This window comes from Ylistrum balloti, unplaced genomic scaffold, assembly GCF_031769215.1.
Source record: "Ylistrum balloti isolate Yb309-2 unplaced genomic scaffold, AGI_CSIRO_Ybal_v1 Utg371398, whole genome shotgun sequence".
NCBI classification, from domain to species: domain Eukaryota; kingdom Metazoa; phylum Mollusca; class Bivalvia; order Pectinida; family Pectinidae; genus Ylistrum; species Ylistrum balloti.
The window spans coordinates 87,143-101,868 of NW_026782736.1; the positions used below are offsets into that span (position 1 = coordinate 87,143).

The 14,726-nt window shown below is 31.3% G+C and overlaps 1 protein-coding gene across 1 annotated transcript in view; it reads left to right on the forward strand.

Moving 5' to 3' along the window:
• Positions 1 to 13,939, forward strand: part of LOC132562353 (glycerol-3-phosphate dehydrogenase, mitochondrial-like) — a 29,773-nt gene extending 15,834 nt beyond the window's left edge. Inside the window, exons 15-16 of the mRNA XM_060227092.1 lie at positions 101 to 199; positions 8,771 to 13,939. Coding sequence (XP_060083075.1) covers positions 101 to 199; positions 8,771 to 8,884 — 213 coding nt within the window. The 3' untranslated portion in view covers positions 8,885 to 13,939. The remainder of the gene's footprint in view (positions 1 to 100; positions 200 to 8,770) is intronic.
• The last annotated feature ends 787 nt before the right edge of the window (positions 13,940 to 14,726 follow it).

Below are 14,726 nucleotides of genomic sequence, written 5' to 3' on the forward strand. Positions count from 1 at the left end.
TACATAAATCATTATATTAACTATTCTTAATGAAATGTCTTAACAATAAAAGAAAATAATCCTTTTTCTTAAGCTGATAATTTTGATTTCTTAATCACAGAAAATTGGAGAACGAGTTACAGAGGATCAACTCCATGATATTCTGAATGAAGTAGACTTGAACAAAAATGCTCAAGTAGATCTCGGTGAATTCTTACAGGTAAGAAATTTCATGTTTTTTCTGATCAGTATTCTGAGACTTTTTTTTAACAAATATTTTTACAATTTCTCAGAAAAATTGGGGCTGATGGCCAGCTTACAAGATTTTTTATCTTGAAATACCAAACATATTTTTATCTGATTCATCCATAATCTTTCCACTTAATACAGCAGTGAAGCATGATGGATTTATCGACAGAAACATGTGCAAATTATAATGAATTGCAATTGAGAAATGTTTGTACATGTATATAGAATGATTATTATATGTTGTGGTTTACAAATAGCTGCTAAGTGCAGTGCAGGCTCACAAAAGAGATGGCCGTGGAATTCAAACATCTAAGCTGCCCCAAATTGTGTCAATTCTGGACCCTGATGAGTGAGACTGACACTTAAGTGTTAGCTGTCAATAGCTTGGCCAAAATATATACAGAATATAAAAACTCTGTTTAAAAAAAAAAAAAAACCACTTATCTAATTTTAAGTCAAATAAATTGTTTTATTTTTTATTTCTTGATTTAAATCACGCATGTTGAGCCTTCTCCATGAAAAAGTACAAAATTTACCGTGGAGAAAAATGTCCATGTTGATTGGCTGGTCGTTTAAAATCATGTGATTATGATCCTAATTATAAGGTGATGTTATTGGTGAATTACATTTACTGACTTTTATGGAGAAGTATCAACTTGGGAGTCCAAGCAATGAAATTAGTTTTAAACATATAAGTAGATTTTTTGACTTGGATGAAAGTTTTTTTTTATATTCATCACACATTCTGAACATGAACATTAAAAAAAACAAAATATGATGTTAGAACGCATTGATGGTTACTTTTTTTTCATACAGTTCATGTTTACTGCACAAATTTCCAGCTATCAGTGATATCAGTGATATGGTACATATACCTCAGATACTTCAAAGTTAAGCCATCACAATCAACAATATTGGAAACTTCAATAAAGATTTTGTGTTTAATTTCACATTAAATTCTTTCGTTCTTTAATTATTTATACTGCACATTCTATTTAGCCTAATTCCCGTCAAAGACACGAGTATAAAATTTGTTTAGATTTAGGAAAACATAATGATTTTAATACAAGGATTTTTCTTTAGCTCTCTTAGTCAATTAAAGGCTTTCCCATCCTTCTCTATTCAATAAGTACTGATTTCAGTTTAGGATATTTTGGGCTTACATGACAATTGCTCAGCCGCTTATCAACATTTTAGAAATTTTAACCTTTTCTACTGAAATAAACAAGCAAATATCACAATGTTCCCTATATATAGCATCTTAAACTTCCAAATTTTAATGGGACAATTAGAAATGTTTGTGTCATTTGGCCCAGGCCTTATAAGGAGGTGGATCTCTCTCTGCTACACTATCTGTTACATATTTTGGCCTTGTGTGACAGCTGTTGCACTATTTATTTAGAATAGTTTACAACAATTTTAACTAGTATTTGTTGTGCTTAAGTTTTTTATCATCCTTATTCCAAATGTTTGATGTTTAAGATTTCTCAGTTTGATTGGCTATCAGATACATTTCCATTTTCACAATCTGTCATATCCTGCTATTTCGTAAAACCTAATTGTTCATTGATAGATTTGTTGATGTTGGTTTTTTTGTTTGTGTTTGTTTTACTCCAGTTTTTGTAATAGACTCTGCCATCTGTAAGCAGATTGTAGTAAAGCCAACTATTCTGTCAAATTTATGTGTATTTGATAAAGATGGCAGCACTGTCAAATTTATGTGTATTTGATAAAGATGGCAGCACTGTCAAATGCAGCTCCTACAACTCAAAATATACTTTTCATTTCATCCCCAACCATTTTTGATTTTGACAGGAACTGTATTTTGCTATTACTATTTCTGGAGATATACTGAATGGATCTTTCTCAGGTTTTGTATGTACCTTCCCATTGTTGTACCCATGACATTCTGAAACAGATCAGAAAAACAAAATGGCTGACAGCAGTTATTTCAGTCATTGCATTTAAGATTATTATTGGTATTTCTTTAAAGGATTTTTCTTATTTCAATTCAATTAAAAGCAAAACTAGAGGGAAGTATAGAAAATTCATTTGTTAAAAGATCGCATAAAGATCAAATAATGACAGGTGCCCCAAGACTCTCTTTTCTTAAATTCAAATTTTCAAATATAATTAAAAGTAAAAGGAAAGGAAAAAAGAAAGAAGAAAAACTGTCAAACAATGATGGACACCTAGACCCTTCTTTGATCCCTCCATCATCCTATGTTTCCATGAGACTACCAGATTTCTATTTTCCAACAGATTAAGGAATAGTCAGTTTGATAGTATGTAATTTGTATACCATGATAATTATCCTACAAATAGCCTGGTGGTAAGTCAATGCCAGCCACCTCAGTTGCTGTTAATTACAGTTGTCAGATAACTCTTTGTCTGGTAATAAGCCCACCTGTATATAGTGTTTTTCTATAGAATACTCTATACAAATTTGATTTGTCCTGCAGTAAGCCCACACCTTGGCTTTTTCATAATTTAAAAATGTTTTTGGTTCACTGGGTATGGTAGCTAAATGTGGTATAAAGAGCAAAACGAAGTGTGGTAAAGATAGATATATAGACAACCAAACAATTTATGTTAGGTACAATGTGAATAGATTTTCCTTTAGCACAATGGATCATTATGCAGTGTAAAAAATATATATACATTTTCATAAGAAAAAATGTATTTTTCTCACTTTTTTTATTTAAATAGAGAAAAATTATTGCAAACACAAATGCTTAACTCTTGTGTTTGCAATCATTTTTTTGTATTTTCATATAAGCACATTTAAACCAAAAACCAAATATTTCATATTGATGGTAGAGTCTATTATAAAAACTAAATGACAACTGGTTGATTACAGCTGGTGAAACGCAAGCCTTCATCAAGGGTACTGGACAATGTGCACAAAATACTATAAACTGTATCCTATTCAATAAGCATTGTTATACGTGTGTATCACTTGCTCTCTGAATATTTTGTAAACATGATCAAAATCTCCACTTGCAGATTTTTAGGATATGAGAGAAAACTGTCCAGACTTGACTTATCTTAGGTGAAATCATAAGACACTTTAAGTGACATCACGATAAAATTTGTTTTTCGTATTAATTTTTTTTATAGCATATTATACAATGTATATCAAGTGTATTGACTTATTAACAATGACAGCTGGTTTTCACTGAGAAATGTATACAAAGTAATTAACTGATTATTGAGGAAATCCTTATCCGTTGATCAACAGTTTGGATTCGTAAATTTTTGTGTTATATACGATAACGCTTGCACACAAAACACCATTGCCTTTAAACAAAATGGCTTCCTGCCTGAATTGGTTGGCAATTACTGTTGACTTATTTCGTAATTCTGAATTGATTTAGAGTTATTAAATAACATTTGCCATACCCATAAAAACAATCTAGTGCCGATAAACAGGATTTTATTGACTGTGTCACTACTGTTGCTGTCATTTCTGCCCACCGTCATGTGTTCATGTTTACAAAAGGAACTGCCTCGTTTTAAAATCTATCACGTAGCGGTATAAATGCTAAATTTGAGGGGGTTTCCCGAACCAAAGAAGTAGTCAAGCTGGACATTGAAAATCAACTGTGAATACCGGAATAGCATAGAAATGTAACATGAAGTGTATAAAACATTTACAATTGATAACAAAATTTATTTTTTGCTCTGATTTGTAATCACTTCAAAAATCGTCACCTCAGTACATAACAAAATTTGTATTACAATCAGGAAAAACCAAAATTCTGAAATGTATTTAGAATTATCTTTAAGTCAAGGATTCAATATGGTTTTCTCTTGGTAAAAACATCTACAAGTGGAGATAATGGGCAAAATGTTTGATATGGTATCAACCATAGTAGTAATCTGAGGGAACCCTGATTCAACAGGTAGAACAATACACTTACCTTGTTGGTTATTTTCAACAGCTTTATATACTAATCATTTCTTGGCCAGACTCTTTCTCTCTTTCTACAAATACAGAAAGGCACTGTTGGTATTTTTCTGTCATGTTTTTTTTATTTATTTACCATTGTAGTTGATGTACTATGTAAATATAGCCGTGTCACTTAACGATCACTGGAGAAGTCAATCTGATGATATAGGCGCATATAAGAAACGTCATATGGTACACAAGTCACAACCTTTTCCCGTCCTAAACTCACAAGGTCAAAGGTCAACACCTACCACATTGTCATATTAAATTCTTTTATTCCTTTTACCATAAAAAGCATATAATAGAATACCTTAAGAAATAGAATCTATCACCAGATCATTTGATATAGTGACTGAAATGTTAATATAATCAAAATAGGAAAAAAAATGAGAATAGGTAATATCTGACATTATTGTTTTACTCTCTTGAAAATGGAAATCAGGATAACAGGATTTATTACAAATAGAATCTAACATGAAATTATTTCATTATAATAATTGAATTGTAAAAAATAATCAAAACAGGTCACCAAAAAAAAATTCAAAAAAAAAAAAAAATCATGAGAAATAGAATCTGTCACTATTGTATGTATGTCAAAAATATGAAAATCAAGTAAAAGTAGAATTTATCACTATTATTTAGTATCCTGAAAACAGGATAACAATATGAAAGAGAAATAGAATCAGTGGCCAGATAGATTTATCTGAGAATGATGAAATAGTCAAAAGAAGATAAATTGAAGTATTGATGAAAAATATAATCTCTCATTATTGTTAAGTATATGAAGAATAAGTTGATGAGAAATCGTATCTGTGTTGATAAGAAATATAATCTGAAGAAAAATAGAATCTTTGTTGATGAGAAATAGAATCTGTCTGTTTATATATATATAAATTTTAATCAAATGATTCTTAAGAAAGAGATGAATCTTTGCTAAAATTAATTCAGTATTTTTGTTATTTGAATTCATCATTTCAGTCCTGACTTTATCAAATTATTAGCTCGCCATGTAGGGGTTTCTGAAATTGCACAACGTCCATGGTTTGAGGTACTTCTGTCTGTAAACAGTTTTTGTTATCACTATTTCTTGAGACAGACTGTATGGATTTCCGTTAAAATTCATATGCAGGTTCTCTTTGGTCCCTAATTATGTCCGTTTGATTTTTGGACTGATTAGAAACATAACGTGGCTGACAGGCGCCCACCTTTGATTTCTTTTTTTAAATGAAATTTGTTATTGCTATTTCTTAAGAAGTTCTGGACGACTCATTTTAAAAATGTATATGTCCGTTACCCTTGGTCTCTAGTTGTACCTGTATGATTTTGGGACAGATTAGAAAAACAAAATAGCTGTCATCTTAGATTTCAACAATGAAAGTTTGTTATCAGTATTTTTTGAAAAGAATTGGACAGATCTCTCTGAAATTTCATATGTAGATTTCTCTAGGTCCTTGGTTGTGCCTTTTTGATGTTGCAACTGATTACAAAAACAGAAATGGTAGTTAAAGATCTTTATCGTTATTTCTTAAATGAATTTTAGAATTTCATATCATTAAGAGCGAAAACGGATCGAGAAGAGAGAAGAGAAAAGAAGGGGAAAGATCCAACTTTTAAAGATCATATAAAGATCAAACAATGGTGGCTGTCAAGATCCCTGTGGGATCTCTTGTTGTGTTTGTAGATTATTCATAAATTACTTTATTCTCATCGATGGGGGTTATTGATGGCCTTGACCTTTGACCTCTGTCGTGTGCTTTCTTAACATTCATTTCACTTTAAAAAGATTTTTGTGTGGTTTCACTTTTTTGCAACGTTGCTTTATATTGCTTACAATATATCAACAAAGTAATTAAAATTACATGCTTGCTGTGACAATTACTTCTGTCTTGATACAAACTTACCTAAAATTTCTTAAATAATTACATTAACTTTTTCAACAATTATGATGAGATTTTGATGTTTCAGCAAGTTAATTTTTCTGTAATAAGCATATCGAATTCAAGTATAATTTTTAAAGAAGACTTATCAAGCATTCTCTGAAAGCTTGGAGTTTAAAACTGTCATTACCTACATCAGTGTGTCAAAGACTTTCTCCACATATGATTATTGTTCTGCACAGCTATTAATTTTCTTAAAACTTGACTTTATACATTTTGGGAATAATTTTCCACAGCTTACACAGTGTGTTCTTTGATTTCTTTAACGTTGCAATCTTTAAAAACAAACCAAGGATTCTGAATTGTCATCTAACAAAAGGAATGTTAATAGATTAATTAAAAAAAAAGAATTTAGTGTTTAGATTATTCTTTGAAAGATTTTTGGATAATGACCTAGTTAGTCATGTATATCAGTCATAGTTTATTAAAAAGGACTTGGTGACCAAACAGAAAGTTAAAGATCAAAATCTATTAGGGACTACATTCAGTATTTATTTGTAAATTCATTTGATAGACTCTTACAATATTTGTTACAAGACATTAGATATAGACTGGATAATTAACAAAATTTAACCTGTAAACCCTAGATGTTGAATATAATATGTGCAGTAATGTTTTTGTGTTTGTTTCACTGGTTTAATGTACATGGTGGGTAATCTTCAGCTATATTTTTAAAACTGAATATCCTAAACTAATTGTAGAATTAGTCTTGTAAGAAATTTGGATTAAAAAAAAAAAAATAATTTGATTCAACTGTCATCTTGGAAAATCCTCTTTTTAAAATGAATATTGACCTAGACATTCCAGGTGTATGTTGATAATTAAATGATAATCATCTGGCACATGTTCAGGCATTCAATCCTCTGCATTTAGGTACAAGATTTATGAATTTATTAACGTTGTTGGTGATTGTTTCTGTAGTACATGAAGACCAAATTCTGAATCATATGGGATGATTTCACAAATATGGCAGGATGAAGACAGCAAATTATGTGTGAAAAGGATCAAGGTTACACACAGTTTCACATGGCATGGCGTAGGATAGGGATATGTCACCTGAGAGGTCACAAAATGTCATAAAATCCAAGGCTCTACTGAGTATTTTACCCCATTTTGTGACCTTTAGGGTGAAATAATATTCTTCACCTCAACAGATGAAGGAGTATTTTTCTATCATTTCTAAAACTGAAATACTGAGAGGGAAAAAAAACCCAACACATTAGCTTCTGATGTCGACAACATACTATCAAGGATGCCATATTACACAAAAATCATTTCTCTTTTTATTCTGCGATTAATTGACAACTTAACATAGAAAATGAATTCTTTGTACCTAGATATAGCAAACAAAATTTTCCTTAGAAAATTAAAACAAAATATAAACAGTCACTGCAAATAACTATTGTTGTACACAAATGTGTATACGTTGTATCAGGTGCTTGGGTCAGTTGGGGAGGATCACATCATATTTGTATGCACGCTCGCCTGTATTACATGGATAGGTGTATAGTGAAAGAACAGTGAACATGGCTGTGTATTGCCTTAGACAGATCAATATTGCGCTGATAGAAATGAGAAAAATTCTGCTATATAAGTGAAATGATACATGATATTAATTGGGAAACCATTAGATTATCTTTTTACTACATTTTTAAATCAATCCAATTGTGATGTAAATTTTACTCAGGGCCCCAGAAAAAGGCAGGCAACAGGACTATATTCTTCAACATTAGATATTTTGACATTATGTTTTATAGGTTTAAATAAAATGTTACTTTAAGGAAAAAACCTGCAATGTATACAGCACAGATACAGCAGTAAATGCTCTCTTTCAACCTTTGGTTCATCTGCCTCTGATAGCATATTTCATAAATTTTGTTATATAACATATCATTAATGCAGTGAAAATGTAAGTTTTTATCTAAGTTAATATTTTCTTATATTTCTTTGGTGAAAATGTAGTAATGTTTTCAAAGACCGAATGTTTTGAATGAGTGAACCATTACATTAATGTCAGCAATTCTTCAAAAAACAGGAAATGAATGTACTCCCAGAACCACCCTATAAATTATACAGAGAGCAAGTGACACACATTTATAAACATTTTTTTTTAATCATGATAAAAATAAGGTACCAGTCCTTGACTTTTATGACATTAATATTAACATGATAGTAGAATCTGAAATATTACAGGTATATCCTATTTTCACATCATAGTCAAATTAATGAGGTATTTTATGCACATACTTAATCAGATGCTGCATAGATTAGACAGTATCAAAACAAGACAAATCTGATGTTTATTTAGAACTTGAAATTTTCAATTGTAACGTTTTTGTTTCTAACTAGAACAAATTTTCGTAAATCTTTTCTCTCTATATTAACATGGAATCTAAATTCATTGAATGGTTTTCTGTTATCTCACCATGAATGCAATAAAGGTGATTATGCTATAAACGAGCTTTCTGTGGAAAAATTTGAAATTTGTAACAAATTTGTTATCATTTTAAAAAGATAAAAAGACGATGCAGTCAGAAAAAGTTTTTCGCCAAAAAAATTGAAGTGACAGATATTTAAGTTTTTTTCCAATCAATCAAACTATTAAAAAGTTACAAAAAAATAACATTTTACATGAACTTTTTTTCCGTTGTAGCTGATGAGTGCATTAAAAAGTGGACATGTGGCCAACTCAAGATTTGCTCAAGTTACCCAGATGATGCAGGAACGTGACAAGATTCCAGTGGAAAGATCAGGTGGTGGAGTATGAAGACAACTGACATAATTAGTAATATAGCAGACTTTTTGTATACTTTATTGTTGTAGCTCGTGATAAACATTCATGAATATTAATAGATAGGAGGTTCTTACTATCATGAGACCTTGACATGTGTAGTTTTTCAAAATTTCTTTAAGCACCTAACTTCTCTTTTACTAAAAGTGTAATATTTTCATATTTCTATTAAATATACATCCCAACTCGGACAAAAAGCAGAGATTATGAGAGCTGATGATCAGATAAATAGATCCTACTTAGGCAAAAGAGAATCATCCATTGGATTTATATTTTATCATTTTAAATTGAATAAGCAAAATACTCCAAAGATAAAAGATTACCAGTTCATTTATAATTTTCCTCAACTTTCATGTGTGTTAGGATTTTAAGAATCTTAGAGACAACATTGAGGCATAAAATTGGATATTTCTCCTGTCATGTGTTCCTTTTACCCCACATTCACATCAGTCATTATCATTATGGAATAATGCTATATTTTCAAATGACTGAATTTTGAATTTCCCTCTTTTTATTAAGAAAAAGAAAAAAGTAAACTGATAATATGAAAGAAAAATAAAGGTAGGTTTCAAAATCTCCAGCTTGTTAGGAAATTATAGGGTATGCTAGATGCATATTTGAAAATTATAAGCAATTGAAATGAAATGAAGTATATTTCCTAATGGGAGCTAAATAGAATAAATGTATTATTGTATCACCTGTACTTTCAAGTGTAAAGTGACATACAAATGTTACGGATGCATCTCTCTGTAAACCTTATCTCTGTATCTCTTTATATTTGTGCCATCATCAATCACGTTTTTTCATTGAATTGCTCTCTCTGCTGTTATAATTTTCCCTGGTGCTAATGTTTGGGAGGTAAAACCCACGTACTGCTGAAACAGTGGCTGTATAAGTGTCCTGTTTAAATACCAAGTTTTATTTGTCTTTTCTTATGTTCCGTTACTAACAATAAAGAAATGCCAGGGTCATTTACAATGATTTATTTTGTCCACAACATCCTATTCCCCGACTTGTTGATTCTTTGCATTCAGCCACTCTTTTGATATATTTGTTCAAATTATATTTGTAAACATCAGAAGTGTTCTTACATGACTGGTTTACCTGACTGGCTGATTCTAAACATTTTCACCAAGCTCAAATATCATTACAGCCCTTCAGAATTAGATAATAATCCAAAATCAGTAATTCATACCCAAATATAGTAACAAGGGGCTTCCCAATATTCTGTGACATCATACTGTAACAGCACTCAGGGTTGATATCATAACCCAACAACACTAATTCATACCCAAATATAGTAACAAGGTACTTCCCTATATTCTATGACATCATACTGTAACAGCACTCTGGACTGATATAATAATCCAACAAGACTAATTCATACCCAAATATAGTAACAATAGATTTTCCCACATTTTTTTTGAGAAGTGATGACTGGAATGGGATGGTGTTGTACACTGACATGTCTTGTTATGTATTTGCCTATTAAGTTTGTTGAATTTTAATGTATATCAATTTATCTATTAAGTTAACATTAATATTGGTTTTTCAGAAATTTTCTATTTACTCCTTTTTCCCTCTATCCTCGTTTTGATCTTTTCTATCCAGCGACAGGAAATTGTCATATTGTAACTTTTAAATGTTGGGGAAAGGTCATAAAATAGAACAGTTATTAACCTGCTTTCTGGTTAATATGGTGATTTATCAACCTGCGAATGTGATATTTTCCCCAGCCGTCAGGTTAATGAAATATGGTGTTCACCTGAAAATAGATCTACAGACAGTGTCTGTTAAAGTGTCATTGAACCTGTAACAGCAGTATCTATGGAAAAGGAAATGAAGTACCTGCCATTCCTATGATAAATTTATGGGAAAAAAACCCAAAAAAAGCAGCATACCTTCCCGAACAAGTATTTTCACTTCGTTGCTGTGCTCAGCACTGACATTTGGCAACCAGGAAGTAAAACTTTTTTATTTATTATCTTTGTGCATTTATCCTCCTGTATTACTGTATAAGTCTGCAAACATGTGTTTATTGATGAATATGCCATGCTACAGCAATGGTTTTGATGTGTCCACAGTGTCTCCACTGTTCAGATTTAATCTTGTGTAGGAGAATTGTAACACATATATTAAGTTGTATTGAAGCACTTTTGTCTCAACAACTTGTCTCTAGAACTTGTACCTGTTCATTCCGGTATTTCGTTACTCTGAATTCTGCTACAGATAAAATCTCATTGCAGTGTCTTTTGTCTGAGAGACTTTCTTAACAACAAAAAACTTAATATGAAAAAAACCAAACTGAAATTGATAAGATTTGTATGTGTATGATATCTTTGACATTGTTAGTGCTGTCAACTAGAGTTTATTCATTTTGTAATGTAAATTTAACCATTTTCCAATTTTTTCCATATACTTATAAAAACATTATTATCTATTGATCAAATGGTGATATTTTCAACAAATTTGTCTCCAATTTGAAATGCCATTTTTATTACAATTCCATTGTGTTGTTTTAAGTGATACATGATATTTGTCTAATCCCTCCAGTAAGTAGAACTGTTGCAATATCTGTGTGATGCTAAATACATGTTGTTACCTACATACCCCTTTTTTGTCTTCTTGCTGATGTGCCCAGCCTTAATGTCAGATTTCATCCCTATTGTGTTTGAAGTATGTTAAATGTAAGAATGATCCAGGACAGAATTGTGCAAATGTGTTGCAAGTTACATTAGAAATTTGTTTTTTTAGCTATTTAAGGGTGTATCCCACTTCTTGTTGAGATAGTACAGCATCAATTTATCATAATTTGCCATTCTATTGTACAGGCAGATAAACCTCACTTAGAGATGATAAAAACTGTTTTTGTGATATAATCAGAGTTAAATAGCTTTTTTGAAAGGGAGATAACTAAAAGTGTTTTTGTTTTGTAATCAAACTTAATTGCTTAACCTCCAAGGGAGGTAACTAAATATTTAAGTGTTATTAAAGCAAAGGTCTATTTCTTTACCCCTAAGGGAGATAACTAAAAGTTTTAGTATTTAGTAAGTAGGGGTAAACTGTTTTACCTGAAAGTGAGGTAACTAAAAGCAAGTTTGTGTTTTAACAGGGATGAGTTTCTCTAACTCAAAAGGAGATATCTAAAAAGCTTTTTTTTCTGTTTTGTAAGCTGGGGTAAATTGCATTTCATCAAAGAGCATTTTTATGTTGTAAAGAGCTTGAGGTTACTTTTTGCTTTTAGCAGTTACTATGTATGTGATCAGTCAAATCAGAGAAAAATAGAAAGAGAGAAGTAAACCTTTGTATAGTTTTAATGGATTTCTACAGTGGATTGATGACATGTAGGTGAGTGTTTAGTGTTTTTAGAAACTTAGATTTTAATGATTGATCAACTTGTATGTTTGTGTTGTATTACTTTGTATTAATATTGTAAACAAATGTTGCCAGAAGGATCTGTACAAATCTCATTTACACTGTACTTTAATATTTTTTCAAATTTTGTACCTTTGACAGAAATACTTTTCCATTCTTAATAATACTGTCTTACAGGGTTTTCACCTTTGTTTAAATTATTGTTTTGTTTTTTGCTGTGAAATTTATATCAAAAGTCAAATTGTATATTGTTGATTTCAGTGATGATTATCTATTTTCGATGGTATCATATGTTAAATGTGTCAGTACTGTCTGATTAAACAATAGGTCTTAGATCTGTGGATGGAAGTTAAAGATAAGACAAGTGAGCTTAAGTACATCAGAACATCTACATTCAGGTGTGAATTATCTGTCAGTGAAAGTTGGAGGTAAAACTGCTGTAATAGACATAAGTTTACGTACATACGAAGATATTTTATATTCGTATTCAGTTGTAGACGTGGATCCTGTTAAATCATTTATTTGAGTCAATAAATTATAGACACAATAAAATGATGGTGTAATGCTCTGAAATTTTCCAACGGTTTTGAATATAAGTTATATACAGCACCACAGATTTTTTTTTCTCAAACTTATCTCACATGTTTGTACATGCACTGCTCCTCCATTTCATCTGACTTGCTTGGACGATGAGATTGACTAAACTGTAACATTTACTGAGAGATAAATATCGAAATACTTAACAAGTCAACTGTTGATTAGATAATATCACTAGAGTTCTGTATGGAGAGTTTTAATTGTGCTGTTTAGGACACAGCGTACTGGTAACTGTTGATTAGATCATATCACTAGAGTTCTGTATGGAGAGTTTTAGTTGTGCTGTTTAGGACACAGCGGACTGGTAACTGTTGATTAGATCATATCACTAGAGTTCTGTATGGAGAGTTTTAATTGTGCTGTTTAGGACACAGCGTACTGGTAACTGTTGATTAGGACTATTTGTTTCAATTTTTATCATTCTTTTCAACATTCATATTTACATCATGAAAAGTGCTGCACATACAGTACTACAACAAACCTAAGTGTGTGTTCCTGTTGCCCATACAGTTTTTCATACCTTAAACAATAATTTACTACTTAAAATCACAACACAAAAAAAAAGTTTTACATGTATCACGGGTTCTGATGAAAAAAAATATGGTTTTGTATAATTTTATTTGCAAAAAAGACCAAATATTTTATGATTTTGTGACACAAGAAAAATAGTGAGCTTACGAATCAGAAAGTGATTCTCAGAATCATGTAATGGTATGTATATCACATGTTATTTTTAACTTTACTTGTTTACAGTCACCAATGTAGTACTTATATAAAGATAATTTTGTTATAAGTAGACACGAATTACATATTGGCTCAGTATTATATATCTTTCCACCTATTATAACTTAACATCAGACCAAAATAGATATAATCTGTAGTATATACCTTACACTGATAGTGTTAAAAACTTCTCTTTATGTTTAAGTTACAATTTATTTGTGTTAGAATCGCAACAGTTTATATACTTTTTTATATGATTTCCAATACCTGTTTTCTTTATCGTTAAAATACTTGTCTTGTGTTTCTGATGTTCAAATAAACTTTATCACCTTTTGATATATTTTTGGTTTCATTTTTCCAGAAGTATCATTGCAAAATGACTGGAAATAAGACACAGCCATACTGTCTGTATAGTGTGTTGTATTGTTGTACTGTTAAACCTGACAGGTACAAAATGACAGGGAGGTAATCCACAACCATGCTGTCTGTATAGTGTGGTGTATTGTTGTACTGTTAAACCTGACAGGTACAAAATGACAGGGAGGTAATCCACAACCATGCTGTCTGTATAGTGTGGTGTATTGTTGTACTGTTAAACCTGACAGGTACAAAATGACAGGGAGGTAAGACACAGCCATACTGTCTGTATTGTGTGGTGTATTATAGTACTGTTGTACCTGACAGGTACAAATGAGAGGTAGGTAAGACACCGCCATGATGTCTGTATAGTGTGGGAACTGTTTTGCACTGCTGTTTAACCTGACCGGTACAAATGAGAGGGAGGTAAGACACAGCCATACTGTCGGTATTGTGTGGTGTATTGTTGTACTGTTAAACCTGACAGGTACAAATGAGAGGTAGGTAAGACACAGCCATACTGTCTGTATTGTGTGGTGTATTATAGTACTGTTGTACCTGACAGGTACAAATGAGAGGTAGGTAAGACACAGCCATACTGTCTGTATAGTGTGGTGTATTGTTGTACTGTTAAACCGGACAGGTACAAAATGACAGGGAGGTAATCCACAACCATGCTGTCTGTATAGTGTGGTGTATTGTTGTACTGTTAAACCATGACAGGGAGGTAAGACACAGCCATACTGTCTGTATAGTGTGGTGTATT